This window comes from Podarcis gaigeae (assembly GCF_964106915.1).
Source record: "Podarcis gaigeae genome assembly, chromosome: 9".
NCBI classification, from domain to species: domain Eukaryota; kingdom Metazoa; phylum Chordata; class Lepidosauria; order Squamata; family Lacertidae; genus Podarcis; species Podarcis gaigeae.
In genome coordinates this window covers 20,402,219-20,418,606 of record NC_139685.1, presented here as the reverse complement: position 1 = coordinate 20,418,606, position 16,388 = coordinate 20,402,219, and the positions used below count along the sequence as shown (strand labels likewise).

General features: G+C 39.9%; 1 protein-coding gene across 13 annotated transcripts in view; it reads right to left on the bottom strand.

The window, feature by feature from the left end:
• The window catches only part of FRYL (FRY like transcription coactivator), a 149,005-nt gene that overhangs the window by 62,320 nt on the left and 70,297 nt on the right, over positions 1-16,388 (bottom strand). For 7 of the 13 annotated variants that reach the window (XM_083754769.1, XM_083754770.1, XM_083754768.1 and 4 more), the window contains 12 exons: positions 16,116-16,196; positions 15,058-15,226; positions 13,351-13,443; positions 11,812-11,910; positions 11,224-11,325; positions 8,189-8,233; positions 4,540-4,643; positions 4,298-4,406; positions 3,465-3,551; positions 2,613-2,784; positions 1,094-1,226; positions 691-798 (listed from right to left, as the gene is read on the bottom strand). In XM_083754769.1, the coding sequence (XP_083610895.1) occupies positions 691-798; positions 1,094-1,226; positions 2,613-2,784; positions 3,465-3,551; positions 4,298-4,406; positions 4,540-4,643; positions 8,189-8,233; positions 11,224-11,325; positions 11,812-11,910; positions 13,351-13,443; positions 15,058-15,226; positions 16,116-16,196 (1,302 nt within the window). The remainder of the gene's footprint in view (positions 1-690; positions 799-1,093; positions 1,227-2,612; positions 2,785-3,464; positions 3,552-4,297; positions 4,407-4,539; positions 4,644-8,188; positions 8,234-11,223; positions 11,326-11,811; positions 11,911-13,350; positions 13,444-15,057; positions 15,227-16,115; positions 16,197-16,388) is intronic. The other 6 variants (XM_083754772.1, XM_083754771.1, XM_083754778.1 and 3 more) reach the window with 1 other exon arrangement.

Genomic DNA, 16,388 nt, shown 5'->3' with positions numbered 1-16,388 from the left:
GAGGGGTCTGGAAGCTTCTCTGTGTGAAAGAAACAAGCAGAAGGTTCATGATGTTTGGGTTATACCTTCAGAGAAGTTGAATACAGCTAGCTTAAACTGGTTCTCTTATCTCTTCTGTCAAGGTCATGCTGACTATAAAAGTAAGGCCAGAAGGAGCCTGGGTTTCGCTTTCTATTTCTATATCTTTTCCTTCTGGTGTGGTGTTCTGTACATTGTATGCTTAGTGTTAAGGTTTAGACTTCTTATAAGTTATTTTAAGTTTAAGCTAGATCTGCTGTAACTGGATTTCTTATGGACAGTGCCAATTCTGAATGTATTGGATTTGTGACCATTATGCTCATTTGACTTCAGTAGCAGTAAAGCTCTACTGGATGAAATACAATTGCCTCTGGTCTATTTTTTGGGGATCCTGCAACGTGTTTAAGTTTTTATCCTGCTAACTATACATTAGAATCTACTCTGGATCAATATTGAGTAAATTTCAATAACAGTCAGGTCCATTCACTTCAATGGGCCTTCTCTGCATAGGACTAGCTTTGAAGACCACCCAAAAGGTTAAATAATCAATCTATTCTGCCCTATTGCAAAAATATTAATCATTCAAATAATATATTGATATTTTAACAACAGTTTCTGAAATTCATCTTTAATACTGTAAATGGGTTTTCTCATTAAAGGTTCAGTCTCTACCTTGCAAGCAGTTCAATAAGGTCAGTTCTGCTCATGCCATCTGGAATTAGCCTTGGGATAGCAGCAATACAAGTTCTAAATAAATCAATTTTCGGTTTTCTCTCACCGCTGTGAAAATAAAGCAGGTTTAAAACCATCAAAGGAGAGTTGACATAGAGCTCATTAGCGCATTAAATACATGCATTAGGAATTCAATTGTGGATTTTAAACATTTTTGATGATAAACTGATACACATTTTATTGTAACTTGATTTCTATAGGCGCAGTTCTAGAACTGCTAAGCCCTGTTGACTACAGTGGAGCCTAACAATGCTTAACAATGCAGGATCATGCATCAACTCTCTTTCAGATATAAGGAGTACTGCAATGAATCAGATATAAGCATGATTAATTTGTTACGTACGTGATCATGTCTTCCGGTTCCTTGTTAGACATCTGAATACTAGTCATGCACATTGGCCTTCCAACTTCTTTGTCTAGATGTCTAAGGATACTGTCCAGTGCTTTTCTTACTTGAGGATAGTATATTGACATTCCTGAAGAGGGAACACAGTTCAAGAGCGCTTGATCCTCAACCGTGTACTTTAGTTTAACTTTCACCTTTTTTGAGTCTTGCTAGATACTCATTTTTGCATTGATCCTGAAGCCACCGTTTGATGGTGAATTCCACTGAGGCTTAGTTCAAGTAAGGTGTTTTTTAAAGATAAAGGACATTCCAATGAGAAATAAATTAGCCTTGGGACAGGCTAATCTTTTAGAACAGAGATATCTTGGTAGTCAAACAAAAACTTGTGGATGCCATACAGGTCCCTCCAACTAGGTGGGGTGTGTTCCTGATTCAATTTTGTGCCCTGAAGGTCAACTTGAAGCCATAAAACTCTCTATTCTCAGGGATCTCAGATTTTTCTTGCAGTTGTAGTGTACTTTTTAAGAACTACATGCGCACAGAAAAAATGCAGTGCATGCACGCACACACACACACACACACACACACACACACACACACACACTTATTGGGAAATCCTTGGGCTCACTTGGATTGACAAAGACACCAGCCAGGAATATAGGAGCAAAGCAGCAGGCTGTAGGCCTGATCTTTATTCCAAAGACTCTTGCAACAGGACTTCAACCCACCACATGGAGGAAGAAGCAGCAAGAAGCCTCGAACAAAGGATAGCTCCAACTTTTATAAGTTTTCCCTTATACCCATAACACACTTAGTGAAGCATCATGCACACATCACAAATACATCAGGGTTATGGGATGGGAGGGGGTTTCTGGCAGAAACCTGATCATCAGGTTTGCCCCCATCTCTCCCTTGCCATATATTTACAAGTTCCTGGGTTTCCCAGTCAGGTAATCACACTTCTTTGTCCTGACTGAGAATCTAATCTGGTTAGGGGTTCTGACTTTGGCTACGTTAAGGCCTGACAGTCAGAGAATGAATGGGTATGGATGCGTATGATAAGTTTCTAGCTCTTAAACTGGAAAGCTCTGAGCAAGAGAAAGGAATGGATGGTTCATATTTCCACTTTTTATTATCTATTAATTATACTTGTACACTGCTCTTCAATGACGCTTTATGGATTGAATATGGGAGTATATTGTATTTAATTATGGGGTATCAGAGTTTTTAGGGGGTTAACCAGGCTGGGATAGCAGGCTTATTGGTTTCTGAATGTCTGATGTAGATTTTTTTCAATTTCGTTGTTCTGTATGGGCTAATGACAATAAATATTATCGTATCATGCAAGATATGCACTTCTACTGGCCCTTGCAGTAATAAAAAATATGATCCACAGGCTGATTTAATTTTAAAATGCACTATTAGATTTGTTAAGAAATAAAACACTGCACTTTTTTTGTACCATTATGATTCTTATACATTCCATTCTTCCCCTTCAATACCATCACCGACTAACCTATAACTTTTGCTTCTTCATCTGTCAGAGTTTTATTGAGAAAAATCTTCTTGACCCGGAGGGTGTTTCCTGAGGGAAGTACAACACCTGTAGTTGGCATAGGTGGTTCGCCGTCCTTCTGTTGTAAACTGTCTGCTATCACAAGGAAGACTCTGAGCCCTATATTCATTCTCTGCAGAAGGGAACATTTATTAGCAACCTAGGCATGCTATTGCAACTCATGTTCAGTTACATTTTACAATATGAATATTCTTCTCTCCTTCTGCAGAGGAAGTGCTCAACAGGCCAAACATCTCCACAAAACATCTTACTAAATAACCATTAAAAGTTTGCTGACCTTTGCAAAATAATGTATTCTAAAGAAGATATAAAAACTCAAGGGTTCTATTGAGTAAACCAGGAGTGGCCTATGTGATGCCCTCCAGATGCCGATAAGACTACAACTCCCATGAGCCTCAGCCAGCATAGCCAATGGTTGGGGATAATGGAGGTTGTAGTCCAATAACATCTCGAGGACACCAGGTTGGCTAACCTATTGGTTAGCCTCAAATCAGGTTCCTGTGCAAGTCAATCTCAAAAGGACACATTGCATGCGTGTACCAACCCAGCATCTGGCAGACAAAGATGCAGTCAAACTAGTCCTGCCTACATGGATTAGGAGCATATATGCTCAAGAATACAAAGACTGTAGACAGATTCTAGAACTGAACTGTCTGAAAACATTGGCAAAGTTCTAGAATTTCTAAGGAAACCCACTGCTGTGAACCTGCTTCAGAACTGCATATGAAATTGACCGCCTTACAAACAAACTTAAAAACACAACAATTATTTTTAGCTCCAATTTTGTTTTACCTCTGGATTAATAGTGAAGGTTTTAGGTGATTTCCCAACACTGAGAAGATCAAAAATGATTTCTTTCATTGCGAAATCCAAGCGTTCCTAAGAAGAAAAGCATGTCTTCGTAAGACTTTTTGTAAACTGTAGCACATAATCAAAGCCAATAAAGTGAATATTAGAGCTTTGTGTTTTAGGATAACTGGCTCAAAACTAGTTACTATTCTTAAGTGAATTCTCTATAATGCAGTGTACCAGTATTGTTTTTATTTTAATGCAAATTATTTGAAAGCAGTAAGTTTTTCACATGTAGATTGTTTTTAAATGCTCTACTACAGGAAAAAAGGAGTTTCTAGTGATATATTCAAAACTGTGGTGTGTGTGTGTGTGTGTGTGTGTGTCTTGCAAGTCTGCCAACTCTTTTGGCAAATAAGAGTTATGCAAAGAAAGGCTTTTGCTCTTGTTCTTGTCAAAAAGCAACAGCAGACTGCAATGGCTAGAGCAGTGGTTTTCAAATTGTACTCTGTGGAACTATGGGGTTTCTCAGAGGCTTATTATGGGTTCCTCAATTAAGATAGCGGCGGCGGCAGACAGGCTTCACTCAAAGACAGCTTGCCTATCACCATTGACTATACCTGCTACATGAAAAAAGGGGAGCACTGAGTGTGTTCTAGGCTTCCTTTTCAGCTTAATAATGCCTAACAGACCCACATAAAGCAAATGTGCGTTCTATAACATGTTTGTAAGTTCTCTGAACCTGCAGCAGGTTCCTTGGTAGGTAATATGGAAACGCGGCAAATTTAAAAATAGGAGTGTTATTATGCATTGAAACAAACTGCAGAAAGGCTCACCTGAGCAATGAATTGAATAATTTTTACAAATATGTTCAGAGGTGTGTCTCGAGGGACCACACTGCGAGAGCCTTTTGGGAAAAGTGCCGATACAATGCTCATGAGGCGGCTGCAGAGGAAACAATTGAGAGAGCCGCATTGAGAAAACCCAGCAAGAGTATTATCATAAAATAGTCACGGTACTTTTCAATTTGAAGGAAAAAGTTACAAAGGTTTCAAATATACTGAACCAAACCGCTTACCTTTGTGTCACAGTGTTGCTTTCACATTTTATTCTAATAACATAAACCCATAATAATCTATACAGCGATTCCAGTGCAACTCGAGACATTTTGGGATCTTTGTTCTGTTAAAAATAATTTTAAAAAGAGAAATATTATGTTATGTATAGGACTTCATTTTGAATGGAGATTTTAAAAACACTATTAAAACACTAATTTAAATAGATTACATTTCATTATTGGAAATCTATGCTGTAATACATTTGTGACCAAGAGCCCTTACCACAAACAGCATATGTATGATGCACCGGCTGCCACACAGGGCTTCTAGGAAACGACAATGTGACATAAGCACTGATGCAAAGCAGAAGGATAATCACAGGCCTGCCCTTCTACAACACTCAGCGAGCAAGAGCCAGAGCACTTTCTCCACCCCATCCCATGAAAACTGTACTAGTAGAATCTGAGTCCAGGTTCTAGGAAGGCAGGAGTGGTATTCTGAGCTGGCTGAAGCACCCACTCCCCATTCCCCATTTCTACTTTCAGGTGCATGGGGGCCATGTTGTAGCCGGAGTGGAAGTGCCATGTGCATTGGAAGCAGGAGCATTCCTCTTCCCCTCTCTTTCGCCAAGAATAAAAGCTGTCTGTTCCTTCCACAACACAACTGCTTTCAGTCCGGTCCTGGTTAATAGGTTCTATGAAAATTACTCCCAAGAATGTGTGCATAGAATTGTAGCCTTAGGGTGCAAGCGCACTTGAGATTAAGTCCCAAAACTGAATGGGACTTACATCTAAGGAAACAATCACAGGAACAGCTTTTTAGTTGTTCTGAGCCAGTGAAGGAGTGTCTTACAATTCTTACCTCCCTTGCTCCCTGTACTCTTAACTCCACACGACTCCCTTTCACTCGCTCACCAATAAGCTACTTCTTATTGGAAATGATACTATAGAGTTCTGACACACAAAGGACATTTTAGAAGGTGGGAGGCTCTTGGCCAGGAAGCCTGATATGGAGAGCTGTAGGGGACCCGGTTTCACATAACAGTTGTAATTTAGCAGCCATATCTTTGGTAGAAGTCCTTTGGTTAGAATTATTCTACATACGTATCACATTCACACTGAGACAACCTCACTAGTTCTCAATGCTGACTTTGTTGTGCAAAGCCCTGGTATGTTTAAATCACACATTCCTTGTTCACCATTTCTTGTCGTTATTTGCTTGCTCTGATCACCCACCTGCACATACCAGAGTTAGGAACCATTAGATGGACCCAAACTATGTTAGCTGAACATAGGTATCACTGAAATCAACCAGAGGACTTAACTCCAACTTCAGCTGCACTGAAATTTTAAGTATAGCTACCCTAGTTTGGACAATTATAGTTACAATTATAGTTACATACATACTAATGCATTGGGGACAATTGGACAATTATAGTTTATATATTATGCATTGGACAATTATAGTTACATACATACTAATGCATTGGGGGGTGGATTGGGGGGCAAATTAACCAGAGGTTACTTTTCTCCATTTTCAGCTCACTTCAGTCTGATGAACCTCTCTCTGACAAAGACACTCACCAAAATAAGGCATTTATCACCAAAGAGTAAATAGTGAAAATGTAGGTAAATATTTTAGCAAATATTTGGGGGGGGGGTGTGAAGAAATAGCTCTTTGTTTGCAAAATTAAATGAAAACAGCTAAGGTTCCCCAGTGTTCTGCCAACACAGAATAGTTGACAGTTCTCCCTTTTTCATGTTTTTCCTTAGGAGGGACAAGCTCCTGGAACAAAATGAAGCCAGTGCTAACACATTTTCATTCTGGTTAGGCTTCTCTCAAAAACATAAGCTATTATCCTTCTTCTAGAAGAATCATTCAGAATAGCAATCCATCAGGTACATCACTTAACATGTTCAAGAAGAAGAGTATTAATTTTTCTTACTTCATAAAAATTCATGGGCAGTCATTCACTGCAGAGCAGAAAAGATCTTATCAGTTTAGGGGGGAAAGGAGGAGATCTGAATGCTCAATAGCTTAGCAAGCTGCTAGCTTTCTAATGTTGTCTGCAAGGCTTCAGGTAGAGAGTGGGAGCTATCAGAAGCCTCAGCACCTGATGTGGGCAACAACAAGCAAGCTCCAAGCTCCTGCTGCTCTAGCAATGTATTTAACTCCTGAGCAGATAAAGAAATCTGACTACTTAGCATTATTTCTCTTTGGGAGACACCAGCCAACAAGGCACGTGTAAAGCAACTGACTCCATGATTCACTTAATCCCAGCAGGTTCTGCTCCACTATGTACTACAGGGAAGAATTGTACAATATCTAGTCCTAAGTTGTACCTACTTAGTTTCCACATTAGTTCACTCTTTAACATTAAAACTTGAAATGAGATAACAAATACATTATTGATGAATGGAGTGTGTGTTCATGGATGGATTACTGTGAGACATTTGTGTCTTGTTTTTTATGTGCAGGTACATGTAGAATGGAAGAGAATCAGAATGGATGGGGTGTACGTAAGAGACAGAACAGATGATGGATGAATGGGGTGTGTGCTTGTGTATGTGAATGGATAAACTGATGTGTGGCAGGAAGAAAATGAAGAATAAATGAATTGTGTGTGTGTGTGTGTGTGTGTGTGTGTGAGAGAGAGAGAGAGAGAGAGAGAGAGAGAGAGAGAGAGAGAAGGCAGTGATGATATGGAGGCATCAGGCCCCACCTACTGCTGGCATGCAGCAGATAGATTATCCCTGAGAGAATGTGGCCCTTGACAAAGGGCAACCACTCTTCCTTTAGAAACTAAACTCAGTCACTGCAAACAACAGCATTCCAAGAAATAGAGATTAAAAGGAAGCCAATATTGGTTCAATCCTCAGTACCATTCTCCCACTGGTGTCTTTCAAACATTTTCAATAAGCTCAGAGCAGATCCACAAATAAAGTTACGTAGTCTTCTTTCTTGATTAATGTAAACATGCTTTGTTTCACTCCCCTGCAATTGATCCAAGTCAACTACACATAATGAATGGTGGTGGTTTCTCGTTATACTTACAAGCCACACACTGAATCGGGGACCTCGGCATCATAAAATGCTCAGTTCAATCCAAAGCACAGGGATGAATAGAGCAGAGATTGGGAACCTGTGGATCTCCAAAGGTTGATGGACCTCAACTCCCATCAGTACTAGCCAGCATGGCCAGTGGTCAAATATAACGGCAAGTGTAATCCAAGAGCATCTGGAGAGCCACAGGGTGCCATATCTGGAACAGAGGATGCAGATATGAAAAATCATGCACATACCTCCTCATTCTTACAATGCAAAGGAGAAAGGGAGAATGTGGTATGAAAGCCATAGCTCTTCCCCCCCCCCCCCCGGAGAAAACTTATTTCTTTGTGCACTCACATACATGAAGCATTTTTAACAAGTGCAACAGGAATGTAATTAGCATTAAACTATACCATGTGTGCAGCTGTTTCTTCTATCCACTGAAACTAAATTACTCCTGATTTTCCTTTCAAAGATTAGCTACTATTTCTGCAGTTGCTTCTTCACACTGTGATTGCAGTTTGCATACAACTAAAGAGGACATACAATGCAACAATCAACCCCCCCAAATAAGTCAGACAAAGCTATTTCTTACTTTGCTAATACAACATATTAACTTACCTGGAGAGTTTCTATTTGTTTTCTGATACTGTTGTTAGATGGCATCTAAATAAAGCAATGCAAGACAGCAAAACATAACAAACATGAGAACGGGAAGCACATGCATGTTAGATGAAAAAATAAAATAATAAAAAGCACAAACAGAAAGCTGCTTACAGGGGCTCTATTCAGCAGAAACACTTTTCTTTTTGCAGATAAGACACCACTGCCAGCTACCTGCGGTAGTGGTGTGGGATGGAGGACATCTTCTTCCTCCTCCTCCTAGTGGCAATGGTGTTGCTCACTAGAACAGAGATAGGGTGGAGTAGGAGGGTAGTGAGGTTGCCACTTCCAACCAAAAGGTACCTGCTCTCACCCTGTAAGTGGCAGCCCCACTGCCACCAGGAAGACACTGATGCCATTCTGTCCCAGCCTTATGCGCATTAGCTCGGACTGCAGAATTGAAGGCAAGCGTACTCTGGTCTCTGCCACTAGTCAGGTGGCCATGGCAATTTGAAGGCTCCACTCCTGCCTTCCAGGAAGAACAACAAGCCAAAGGGATGACCAACCTAGCTTCATTCATAATCCAAAGGAGCTACAGACCATTTGCTTCACTCCTCCTTCTAGGAAGAACACTCTGCACCAGCTGCCAGTTAGCCTAGGGCTTCAGAACCAAAGGAAGATATACTCTAGTCTCTGCCATTAGCCAGGGCGCCAAGGACCACTATATGTTTTTTAAAAACATAAATAAAAACCCACCTTATATTTTCAAATTATTTCTGAAAGTGGAAGAGATTCAAATCAATTGTTATAGGCATTTGCCAACTTAAAAAAGAGAGAGAGATCAAAATCTCAATATACAGCAGGAATATTGTTGTAAATTCTAGTCTGAAAGTTTGACATCTGAGATGAAATCCTCATATACAGTTAGTACTGTAAATGTTATGTGCCATTTCTGTTGAACAGAGCCCCATAATAAAATGTTGTGTTGTTAAGGGTCAACAAAACTATGTTAAAGTATCAAACACATGCTTTATGAGTTCTAATTAAAGTCCCTAACAACAGAAATTTTATGCATCCATTGCTAGCAATAAGGGTTTTTTTCTAAATAAAGGAAGTGAGAGATACCAGCATCCCTCCTCTATATGCTACACAGAGAAAGCTTCAATAGCAAGTAGACAGAGACAAACAAAAAGTAGACATTGCAAAATAGCTGCAAATGTGTAAAGGAAATAGACAAAACCTTGACACGATATAAAATTATATGTGGAGATGATCCTACAGTAAAACACCTAGCTGCTAGATTTTGCATGTTTCACTATTATTTACGTAGTTTAAAACAGGTACAATTCTGAAGTTTTCGCAAAGGCAGATGCAAGAAACACTTATAACAAGATGAAACACAAGACTCCAGTTGTTAATATCAACCTATCACCAGCAGAAATTCATTAAATATTTTGCCTGTATACAACATAAAATTCTTGTTAAATCCATTTTATCAAAGGAATGAAAATATATATACCCTGTGAAGTCCTTTGAATTCAGTAACAGGGAAAACATGTTTTCAGCTCTTCCATTGAAATAAGCATGACTCAAAAGTGGTCAACTGTGACCAATTTCACCGTAAGCAAGTCTTTGGACCATACCCTAACAGTATGGAAATGGCATGTTTACTATGCCCATATGACTGAACCCACACCATTCTCTATAACAAAGTGATATAGAAACCATGTAGGAAGGCAAGATTATGCTGGAGAACCATCTTATACATAACCATTCTAGTCTCTGATGCTAGTGTGTTTCTTCATGTAGAATGCTCTCCCTTGTTGTCTTAGATGGGTGAACATAAAGTGCACTTTGATGCATGCACAGAGCGATATCCCCCTCTAGTGACAGATATTCATGCCTCAAGGAGCACTCAAGAAGGCCCCAAGATCATGAGCATAATAGATTGGTCACGAATGGTTTGTTGCCTGAGCAATTTAAGTTGGGCTGGGCCTTGGTGTACCTTTAATAGTTAACTTGCAAATAGCTAGGATCTCAACGCATACGTTATTTAGACTAATCAAATTAAGCTGATGGAAAAATTCACAACATTGGAACAAATATAGTTTCTTGGTTTGGTAGAATTTCAGTAATTAAAATGAAAGTCCTCCCAAAATTTATTTTCATCTTCCTGGCTTTAATGATTCCCATTCCACAGAACTTACTCAGTAAGAGTCAAACATTTTTAATCACCTCTTAATCACCAAAGAATTGGCCTTAATAAAATGCAGAAACTGAGGTTAGAGGGATTGCAGGCACCAACATAAGAATTGTGCATTGGTGGAAGAAAGAATGGAAGGAAAGACATGATGTAGAGCAAGAAGGAATGTGATTTTTCTTGAAAATATTGTATTTTAAAAACAACAAGAAGATAAGCAAAACAGTATCATGTATTGTTAAAATTTGGTCTAAATATCTGGATCTTTATCCCAGAAATTTCACCTGAATCTCTTCAAGTTTACTCTGATTTTATGGAATAAGTAATTTTACTGGGTGGAAAGTAACGTATCTCAAAATTAATGCATGTAGCTTTTTGACATTTGATCAGAGTAAATAAAAATTTCTGGAATTTATATCTAACATTGATATTTACAAAGCTAGGAATATGTTGTTGTATCCAAATAAGTGATACTCATAGCAGAACCAGTGAAATCAATGGGTTTAAGTTAGTCAATGGGTTTCAACAGATACAACTCATGATTATGATTCAAAGGCATGAGATTAGGAGGAATCTGACAGATTTTAAATCTCTATTATATAATGAACTCGCAGGTAAAGATATTATATCAAGGAAATACGCAGTTATTGATAAAGCGGGAAATAAAATCACAGAGAATCAGGACTGAAATTATGCAGATTTCATTTATTTTGCTAAACATGACGATAAAGGGGAAGTGTCATAAAGTTATTTACCAATGGTATTTTATTGCTGCAAAAGGTTCTGCTGCATGGGTGGAGGTCTGCTGCACTCACACACAGACATTCATAAATATTAAGAGAATTGTCCTTACCTTTAAATGGGACAAACAGTTCTGCAGGAAGATATGCCAATTATTTAAAAAAAACTGCTTCTGACTGACACACAACAAGCAGGTGATCAGTGGATACAAAGCCTGTTTGAGGAGGAAAATAACTTGTCAATTTTATCTTTCAGAATTACAGTATGCAAGAGAATAATTGAAAGATTTCCGTACAGAGTTACGGAGTTCTGCGGTTTAAAAAGCTGTTTCACTAAACTTGGGGAGGGGGAATAAATCAAACAATCCTCAAATCAAATAGACTACAGCTTACTGCTCTACTTCTCAGTCATTCAACTTCTGAGTCCTATGTCTCTGGCCATTCCTGATATCTTTCTGACTACTAACCTCCTAGTGGCACTGCATTAAAACTGCTAGCACATTTGCAAAGCTAAGTGGGGCTCAGTAGGGTGTCAAATTGAATGGGGGGGCTGCATGTTGAGATTCCTGCAATGCAGGAAGTTTGACTAGAGCACCCTCAGAGTCCCATCCAAGACTACAATTCTATGATTCTATGCTACTTTGCTAAATTGCATGCATGAGTTCTGTACAAATACTTAAAACATAAACATTTTCAAATACCAATGAATGCTTCTTTCTTGAGCTCAGGTCAAAGGTAGTCTGGTAAAGCATTTCCACAAAGTTTTTCAGACATGGCACATTCACTTCATTTTTAACAGCCTAATGTCAAATAAAGAAATAGACCAGAAAGAACTCTTTAGAAAAGGAAACGAAGACACTGAAATTCACAACATGATAAAAGGCTCTGAGAAATAAGCATTTAAAATCACCTTACAGATTTCATTTAAGTCTTGTGGCTCATATGAAATGAATGTGCAATAAATCACGCAGCACTAAAGTTAGTCATGCAATGAACATTTACATGTAATTAGGTTTAAAAATAATACAACCCTATCCATGGAGAAAAGTGATTCTGAATCACAGGCTCTTGTATGCTTCATTCCAATCCGCTAATCAGGACCAGGAGGAGAAAGGGATCTTATCAAAGTTGTACTGCATTTTTTAAGTGCTCGATCTCCCTGACACACCTGGCTGATACCTAGAAATAATGATATATGCTACAGCTTGGATCAGATCCTACTTTATCCCCATGGTATGGCTCCACACATGGCCAAGACTCTCAGTAGGTTCAAGTTAGTCTTAGTATGCAATCTCTAAAGAGGCAGCTGCATTTATAATAAAGCTATCAAGAGCTTTTAGTTGGTTGAAATTTGAATGCATCCACATAAATAAACAAACAATATTTTTTTTGAAGATCCTAAATCAACAGAGTTCTGTTTTACATAATAATAAAAAACAAAGCTGAAAACAAGGATTTTTAAAATATGTACAGTTTTGTAAAAATGAGTTTGCTTTCATTTAGATTCATCAGAAAAGGAAAAAGGAAAAAATATTATTTATTTCACCAAAGTTGTAAGAAAGGTAATGCTTTGGTCTTCTTTTATTTACAGGTTTAATGGAAGTTTTGATACAACAGAAGCAACTAACTTTGGATTAATTCCCACCATACTTTAAAGAATACACCTGCAGGCATGAACAGACCCACAATAATCACTGGTATGTCATGGGTAACAGAGCTGGTTCACATGTAACACTAAGTTAAACTATGGGTTAGTGTGAATCTGTAAGTGGGAAGCCTCCTGGAGAGAATATCGTGGCCATTTTGCTTCTCTTCCTGCTGCGCTATGTCATGATTTGGCTTAGTGAGTTGTCTGAACCTATGCTTGTGGCTTATCTTGCTTTAGATATACCATGAACTGTAAACAAAACTTGCAAACCAAGGTTTACAGTTTGTAGTTTACCTACAGAAGACAAACCATGAGCCTAGGTTCAGATGACATGCTAAGCCTAACCATGGCTTAGTTCACAGCAGCGCAGTGCAAGGGGTGGCAGATGTAGAAGCACATTAGCTGCAATCTCCTTTCCAGAAACTCTCATGATTACGCATTCATGCTGAGCCATATTTTGGCTTACTGTTATTACACACGAACCAGATCTTTGTCTAAGCAACACAGTCAAATGGGGGAAGAAAACATGTGCGCACGTGCTTACACACAAATACACACACACTTCTTCTGTGGAAGAATGAAATCTACTTACAGCAGCAACAGGAATGAGTATTTCTACAAACAAACCAGCCAGTGAGTGCTTAATGTCTTTGTCTTTTACTTCCAAGAAGTACTGTGCACATTCCTGTAAGAAAACAAGTTGACAGGTTGTGAAGACCTTCCCATGTTCATATATGAGAAATCCAAACACTGGCCTTTTAAAACCAAATGTGGCTATGCAGTGCCAACATTTAGTATGCATTAGCTGCAAATCAATTGAGCCCAATAAAGCTCTGACATGGAACCATTAGGAGCAGCAGCTTCTCCATGCTGTTTTTGGGAAGGTGCATGGCTCAGCAATACAGGACATGCTTTAAATGTAAAATGTCCAAGGATCAATCCCTAATGTTTTACAAGACTACAAAAGAATCCTGTCCATGACCTTCAATCCTCAAATTTCACCACCCCCAGCATCCAAAGGTCTCCTCCCCCCTCAAAAACTCTACCCTTTCTCCTTTGCGGGCCTATATGCTTGGAATTGCCTCCCTGTGAAGTCATTAGCTCAGCAACCTAGTTCCCATGCCTTACTGTTACAAAGCCTGTAGCTAAGCACATGCTATGGAAACAATCACATAAAATCATAGAAATGTAGACCATGGGCAGGCAAACTAAGGCCCGGGGACCAGATCTGGCCCAATCACCTTCTCAATCCGGCCCATGGACGGTTCGGGAATCAGCGTGTTTTTACATGAGTAGAATGTGTGCTTTTATTAAAAATGCATCTCTGGGTTATTTGTGGGGCATAGGAATTCGTTCATCCCCTTCCCCAAAAAAGCAGTCCGCCCCCCCCCCCAAGGTCTGGGGGACAATGGAGCGGCCCCCTGCTGAAAAAGTTTGCTGACCCCTGCTGTAGAGGATCATCCAGTCCAACCCCCTGTAATGCAGGAATATGCAGCTGTCCCATATGGGGACTGAACCTAAAACCCTGACATTATCAGCACCACGCACTAATCAACTGAGCCAGGTTAAATATTATTCCACTTCTCTCTCCCACTTGAATATCTCCTGTGTCTAATTTCAGATACAGTGGTGCCTCGCAAGACGAAATTAATTCGTTCCGCAAGTTTTTTCTTCTTGCGAGTTTTTCGTCTTGCGAAGCACGGTTTCCCATAGGAATGCATTGAAAATCAATCAATGCGTTCCTATGGAGACCGTCCGGGGACAGAGGGGAAGCGCCGCGTGCCTTCCCCTCTGTCCCCGGACCTGTTTAAAGCAAGGGGTGGCAGGGAGAAGATTGCTTCTCCCCGTTGCCTGCCCCGCAATCTCCGGGGACAGAGGGGAAGCGTAGCGCGCCTTCCCCTCTGTCCCCGGACCTGTTTAAAGCAAGCGGCGCCTTCCCCTCTGTCCCCGGAGATTGCGGGGCTGGCAACGGGGAGAAGCAATCTTCTCCCCGCCACCCCTTGCTTCAAATGAGGTCCGGGGACAGCGGGGAAGACGCGCTGTGCTTCCCCGCTATCCCCGGAGATTGCAGGGCAAGCTTCGTTTTGCGAAGCAAGCCCATAGGGAGATGCGTCTTGCGAAGCGGCTAAGAAAACGAAAAACTCCTTCGTCTAGCGAGTTTTTCATGTTCCGAGGCGTTCGTATTGCGGGGCACCACTGTAGTAAGTTCCTCAGGGGCAGAGACCTGTGCCCTTGTGCTCTGTTAAGTGCTGTTCACACTGAGGGCGCGAAAGAAGTAAAATAAAATAAGATAATTTACCTGCATGAACTGAAACGATGCTTCAAAATCTTCTACAGGATACATTTTTACTCTGAAAAACTTCATCCCCATAATTAAGCTGATGATACTTTGTACCACATGAGGACTCTGTTCCTTTTGTCGCAGTTCCTTTAATTCTGTGACAAACTTCTTTCTGACAGCCTGAAACCTAGATCGTGGAAAGGCAGACACAAAGGCTGTTCAATATTCTTTAGATTATTTATATTTAAAACAGATTTCCTGGTCCATATGTATTATGCTCTGCCATTAAAAAGCTGGGTAGCCATGGGCCTTTTGGACAATCTGGAAAAGAGTCTGAGACTGCTCCTCAACAGCTGTCCTTTCCCTACCATTCTACTATGGTCCAGTTCTCAGATCACAAACCATACATTGAATGAAACCATGGTTCACTGTGAACAATCTGAGTGCTACTCTATGCTGCTCAAAAGAATGTGCTTAGTGCCACCCCACTCCTTCTTTTCAGTGTGTCATGGGGGAAACAAGCTGGAGGATGGGCTGCCTTCATGGGCAAACCAGAACTTGTGGTTTGTTTCTCTCCTAACAAACCACAGTGGTAAACAAAGAACAAATCTTGATTTACCAATGTGGTTTGTTCGGAGAGAAACAAAGCACAAGCACTGATTCATCTGTAATGGCAAGCTGGCCTTTGCCCTCTTTCCTCTCAGCATGCTGAAGCGGGAAGTAGAAAGGCAGGAGCAACATAGCTGAGCAGTGTGCACTTTTGAATGATAGTTTCAAGTGATACGTGAACCAGGGTTACTTTTCAAGTGTTCTAAGAACTCGTTTGCACCTTTAATACTGCCATCTGTTTAAAAAAAACATGTTTTCTATTCAAAATAGGAAGCACTTCAACAGAGAAGCTGCTATGGCAATGAACTGCTGTTACAAGATGTCACATATTTAGATGCTATTGGTAAGATAAGGATGCACACAACCTTCAATCACCACTCATGAAAATTTCCATATGAAAATGAGTCACATGTTCCAAAGGAGAATGTTCCAAATCTTAGAAACCTCGTGTAAAAAGAGCAGCTTACTTTGATTGCGCAAGAACCCCTATTACTTCTGCGTATAAATCTGCAATAATATGCACATTTCCAGTGTTGGTTCCTGAATACCTGTGAATAGAAGGAAGTACACAAATAAAAACTACAAACTTCTTACTACTCAGTAATGGCTACAGCTGATACAATGCTGCGAGATGATAAGAGATACACCATCTACTAGAAGGAAGGTTTTAGATAGATAGATAGATAGATAGATAGATGATAGATGATAGATAGATAGATAGATAGATAGATAGATGATAG